The 5,532-nt window shown below is 54.4% G+C and overlaps 4 protein-coding genes across 4 annotated transcripts in view, besides 1 other annotated feature; all 4 read left to right on the top strand.

Annotated features, from left to right (window-relative positions):
* Positions 1–144, top strand: part of Tco025E_01127 (uncharacterized protein) — a gene marked incomplete at both ends in the record, with an annotated part of 1,575 nt that extends 1,431 nt beyond the window's left edge. The window contains one exon of the mRNA XM_029368065.1: positions 1–144. This exon is cut by the window's left edge and continues 1,431 nt beyond it. Coding sequence (XP_029231801.1) covers positions 1–144 — 144 coding nt within the window.
* A 37-nt stretch (positions 145–181) lies between these two features.
* Tco025E_01126 (uncharacterized protein) lies at positions 182–2,065 on the top strand (the record flags this gene model as incomplete). The annotated part of the gene is made up of 1 exon (XM_029368064.1): positions 182–2,065. The coding sequence occupies one exon, from the start codon at positions 182–184 to the stop codon at positions 2,063–2,065; it is 1,884 nt and encodes a 627-aa protein (XP_029231800.1).
* A 301-nt stretch (positions 2,066–2,366) lies between these two features.
* Positions 2,367–2,414: a microsatellite.
* A 448-nt stretch (positions 2,415–2,862) lies between these two features.
* Positions 2,863–3,393, top strand: Tco025E_01125 (uncharacterized protein; the record flags this gene model as incomplete). The annotated part of the gene is made up of 1 exon (XM_029368063.1): positions 2,863–3,393. The coding sequence occupies one exon, from the start codon at positions 2,863–2,865 to the stop codon at positions 3,391–3,393; it is 531 nt and encodes a 176-aa protein (XP_029231799.1).
* Positions 3,394–3,790: 397 nt separating this feature from the next.
* Tco025E_01124 (uncharacterized protein) lies at positions 3,791–5,278 on the top strand (the record flags this gene model as incomplete). Its single annotated transcript, XM_029368062.1, has 1 exon — positions 3,791–5,278. One exon carries the CDS (start codon positions 3,791–3,793, stop codon positions 5,276–5,278), a length of 1,488 nt encoding a protein of 495 aa, XP_029231798.1.
* Positions 5,279–5,532: the final 254 nt, after the last annotated feature.

Raw genomic sequence — 5,532 nt, 5'->3', positions numbered from 1 at the left:
GCAACCTGCGCAATCCATGCAACCTGTGCAACCCATGCAACCTGTGCAACCCATGCAACCTACGCAATCCATGCAACCTACTGGCAATATGTCCCTCGAAAGTGTGCCAGTTGGTGTTGTGGCAGCTCCGGAGCTGAGGCCTGACAGTTCACAGAGAGGCAGCCCTTCCCCTTCGGGCGCCATGGCAGTAACACCACGCCAAGTTTCCTTTTTGGGACTATCTACTTCCCCACAAAACCAAGTCCCATCTCTCCTGGCAACGTCCGTGCTGCAGCCAACCCTGTTGGACGCCTCAGTGAGGGCAGCAGCGCCGGAAACGGCCTCGGCGACGCGGACGGATGTCCCGGCTCCGGCCCCATCTCTCCTGGCAACGTCCGTGCTGCAGCCAACCCTGTTGGACGCCTCAGTGAGGGCAGCAGCGCCGGAAACGGCCTCGGCGACGAGGACAGAGGTCCCGGCTCCGGCCCACGCGACAGCGTCAAATCTGCAGCCAACTCCTGCAGTGGTGTCCTCTGAGCCTACATCCACCGAGGTGATGAATGCGCTGCGAGAAAAATTGTTGTTGGAAAAGGCTGACGCTTATGTGCGTGGCATGGAGCAGCAGAAGGAGGAACGCTTGGCCCAAGAAGAAGAGCGGCAAATTTCGGAAAACTATGCACGTATATTGGAGCTGTTTGTCCGCCTCCGTGAGGACGATCACGAACTACTCGAGGCTATATATGAAAACATCGTACCCTCCGTGGAAAGCTCTCCGCCCGACCCGGCGTCTGTCGGGCAACGCCCTCCTCCACCTCTGCAAGAAGGGATGCAGAACACAATACCGTCGCAACCCAACTTGCCATCGTTTCCGGCGGGAGTGATGGCGGCCTACAAGGTGGGTACAGGAAGCACGGCGCCGTCGGTGCCGCAGCCGCAGCCGCAGCCGCAGCCCACGGTGCCAACGCAGGTGGAGCTACCTCCTCCACTTCCGCCGCCGCCGGTTGTCGTTACGGCGCCGCCAACTCCGCAGGCATCATCCGCCACGACCCTACCGGTCCCCCAGTTGCGACAAGAGCCGCTCGAAGCAGCAGCCACATTGACATCTACAGGAGTGCCATGGGGATCGGCAGACGGAACAATGAAGGCGTGGGTGGACAAACACTTTGGATCGTCTTTGGATCCACAGCATCGTGCGCTATTGCAACATGTCTTGCTTTCCAGAGAGGCGGAGGTAAGGCGGGTGGCCGCCGCAGAAGCCCAATGTAAAAAGCTCGAGGCACAACGCTTGGATGCAACAAACTCTGGTGTGCCGTTGGCTGCCGGAGAACCTGCAGGAGAAAGTTTGAATCAATGGAAACAGGAAAAAGATATAGAGTTAACAAGGGCACTCGGTCAATTGTACGCAAGGGAAGAGGAACTTATGGCGGTTCGAAAGGTGCAGGAAGAGCAGAAAGCAAAGTTGGAGGTACTAACGCGATATATGCAAGCGCATTCCGCCCCCTTGGGTGATGTGGGTGCTCCTCGCGAGGAAACGGAAGAGTTGCGTCGATGGAAAATGCGCTGCGACGCTCTTGAGCAACAGCACAGATTCAGTGTTCAACGCCTGGAGGAGCTACAGGCGTATATTGAACAGCTACGCAACGGTGCTCAGCAGGCAGTTATGAATGTCTTTTCCTCTGGGGCGACTGCCCGACCCGTGCCATCCGACACAACAACGGTGCACCTGTCTTCCGTGAATGCATCGCGGCCAGCGAGCTATTCGGAAACGGTTACACCGTACGGCAGTGCATCTATTTCTAAGCCTTTCACAGTTCCTAGTTATTTGGCTCCGCCACGAATGACTGGTGGTGTATTCGCTGCTGCAGAGACACGTCGAGAAAGTCCAGCCGCAGGCACACTGAGTACACCTCAGCCTCGTTCTGATACTGTTACTCATTCCGCGGCTAGCATAGATCGGGCGGCGGCGTTGAAGCAGCTTCGTGAGGAGATGGATGTGGAGTGTAGTCGATTTGCCAATGAGACGCAACGCTGGCACGAGTATGTCAAGCATCAAGAAGAGCGATGGTCACAGCTGCACCGCCGGTGATAAGGAGGTGAGACTTTCTTCTGTTGTTTGTGATCTTACCTTAGTTCTTTGGCTGCGTCTGTACTTTGTGGAGGCCCTGGCGTAAACGGCCTCTTTCAAAGGGCCAGTCTGTACATATATTCACATAGAGCGAGAGAGAGGGAGGAGGAATTTCCGGTTGGGAGAAGGTTGCTGTGTACTTCTATTACCTCCTCCTCCACTGCAGCGTGGGAGTTTAACGTCCCATTTTTCATCACATACCCTCTACTTTATCATTTTCCTTGTCTGATGAAGCAAATACGACGCGATACAATTCGCTTTACTCTCCCCCCTCTCTCTCTCTCTCTGTGTCTGTGTGTGTGTGTGTGTGCAGCTCGCTGCGTGTACTGTTATTCTTTTATGTTGTCGCTCTCTCACTCCCTTGCTTATTTCCACAAGCAACCAAACACACGCACACACGCACTGCGTGCCTCTGTACGTGTGCCCTGTTTCTGATTGCATCTCTTTCTCTCTCTTCTTCGCACTCAAGTTGCTTCACGCAGTCTGGCCGACAGATACCTTACTGGACTGCTGCAACCTTGGTAACGGTGCTGCTGACGGTGAAGGCTGTTTCCTTCTTCCCTATATATATAGGCAATAGATATAGGGCCCGTTTTCTTCCGTTTTTCACCGCACACAAGTGTGTGCGCATACACTGGTACCTTAGGTATTCCAGGCGTCTACCGAGGGGAGGGGAGGGGGGACTAAACGAGAGGAGGCCGCGGCCGACGGTTGGTCGTAATTTTTCTTATTCACTTACTTCATTCGGATTCGTTTCTATGTCCACGACTGCCACGGGTGCTAGCGTGACGCCTACGGGCACGAAGGTGGATGCGGCGGCGGCGGATCTTCGCGGCATTGTGGAGGGCGCTGCTCAGCGGCAGGAGTTGGAGCAGAGCGCAGACGCCTTTCTGCGGAGTAACACGAGACACAAAGCTGCTGATGTTTTACTGGCACTCTGTGCATACACGTTTGGAGGCCTTATGCATGTGCGTGGTCAAGGCACGGCACTCACAAGCCTTTCCATGTGGGCCTCAGGCACCACATTTCTGCTTAACATGCAGGTGCGTAAAGTATTCGAGATTGAGGACACAGCAAGGCGTCGTCAGGTGGCGGCAGGGATGAGCTTAGAGGAGAGGAACGTGTTTCAATTGGAAACAGTGGCGTCGTGGGTGTGGATGCTTACTTCGATGCAGCAGTTCAAAGTTCATAAGCGTATGAAGTACTGCGGCTATAGCAGTTGGATGGGATTAGGTTGCTGTATGTACTTCACGCTACGACATGCATACAATGCGCTGCTGCTCGAATAGCTTCATGAAAGTGGCGGGAACAGAATCTAAGAGAGGAGGGAGGAGGAAAAAAGTTTTTTTTTTTTTTTCACATTCCTTAATGGGGTAGGTTGCTTTTGCATCTTTGCTAACTCGTGAATGCTTGGCTTTTTCCCTTGTGGTGTTTCCTCACAATGAGGGCGAGTTGCTTAAGGAGCCTGGTGGGTTACGCTTTGCTCACAGGATGGAGACACATTTACGTCCTGCGTCACTTGATTTTTTTTTTTTGTGCCTGGAACGAACTGCAGAGCCAAGGAACTGGAGGAATAGTCTACCCGTCTTTCTGTCCGTCTGTGTGTGTGCGCGCGCGCGTGTGTGTCTATCGCAGGTGGTGGGAGGAAGAAAGATGTCATCGTCTGTCGCAACGGAGGGGCGGAGGATGTATGACGCGAACGCCGAGGGCATCGGCTGCACCCGAGAGCAGCAGATGCTGTTGAAGCTCAAAAACTTCCTCGGGTGGACGCCGGCAGTGAAGCTTGACGCCTCCGTTGACGCCTTCCTCCTCCGATGTTTGTCTGCGGTCCAATTTTCCGTTTCGGAGGCTGTGGCTCTGCTGAAGCAACGGCGTTCCTACGAGGTGAGTCTACCCTCACTGCACATCACTGCCACGGTGCTGGATGTGTTGCGCAGTGGGGCGGTCTCTGTCATTGGCCATGACGTGTTGGGTAGGCCAGTGCTGTACGTCACGACCCACCACATCTCTCAGTTTGTGCTTGAGGCCCAAGACTTGCAGCGCCTCGTTGCGGTGGTAATGGAGTACATGCTGTCGTACTGCGTCCAGACACCGCCGCCTCTACCAAGTGGAACTGGGGGCTGTGACACGTTGTCAGAAGAACACCAGCAGCAGATTATTCTTTTAGTGAATGAGGAGGCTTCATCGTGGCATACCAGCCAGGCAGCACTCGCCAACATGAACGCCATCCGCAGCGTCGTCTGTAAATACTATCCACGATTTGTAGGGCTGGTGCTTGTCTTTCAGGCCTCATTGGATGTGCGGCATGGAATCGAAGCAGCCTTCGGTGACACTTTGGAGGAGTCAAAACGTCTGGTGCAGGTGGTCACACGAGGAAATATTCAAAAGTATATTGACCGCTCTGTTCTGACACTAGAATTAGGGGGCAGCAACACGTCGGTTGCGGCGCCTGATACGTTTACTGACGCCGTTCTTTCCCACTGGTTCAACGTGAGAAGTTACTTGGCTGTGGAGGACACCAGGACAAGGCCACTGTGGCAGCTTCCACCGCCGTTTGTGAACATTGCTGACTGGAGCCGTCTCCAACGACGCACAGTGACCACCACAGTACCCCTCGAGGCACTCAGCGCAAGAGGCAGTCAGTTTGATTGCACATCCTGCACTTCCCGCCTTTCAAACGCCTTTCGTGGGGCCTCCGAGGAGGACGACGGCTTTTGCTCCGCCATCTCCGAAGGGGAAGATCTGACCCAGAACAACGGTGGCTTGTGCCTTACTCCCAGGAGCGTGTCCTTTGATTTTGATGCAATCAACAATGCATCTTCAGCCACGCTGCTGCGGGAATTAAGGAAGGAGCGGGAGCTTAGAATAGCGGCCGAGCAACAGTTAAAGAAGATGCGTCTCGGCATCACACTTGATTTGACAACGGCAACGGAGGTCGAACGAACCCTCACATGTATACACACGGAGTTGAACGTTCTTGTAGGAAATGTTGTTGTCCGCGCAAAAGAGGCGGCCGCAAACGGCTCTCCCCCTACCCTTTTGCAGCTCCTCGACTTGACACTCTCGGCGTTAGAACTGGCAGGTCATAGGGCCCAGCGTGTTCCGGCGATGAAGGTTGCAATGCCTGTGAGCCAAGCCCCGCCGCCTAGCACATCCTGTTGTTGCATGATGTAAACTACTCTGGCTCTTTTATTACCGATATTATATCCCTGCTTCGGTATGTTACATGTTGTTGTAGAGGCTTCTGTAAGGGAGTTGCGAGCAGACGAGGGCTCGCACGTTACTTTATCCACCTGGAATAATTAGATGTTACACTTTTCTTTTGCACTCGCTTCGGTGGACCATTGCGTGGGTCGTGGTCGGGCCTCAGCAGAGCGGTGCATTTGCCGTTTTTCGGTCCCCCCCCTCCTCCCCAATTCCCCTTGGGC

This window comes from Trypanosoma conorhini (genome assembly GCF_003719485.1).
Source record: "Trypanosoma conorhini strain 025E chromosome Unknown Tco_14.4_contig_00034, whole genome shotgun sequence".
NCBI lineage: Eukaryota > Euglenozoa > Kinetoplastea > Trypanosomatida > Trypanosomatidae > Trypanosoma > Trypanosoma conorhini.
The sequence above is the reverse complement of the archived record's forward strand: the minus strand, read 5'-3'. Positions and strand labels throughout refer to the sequence as shown.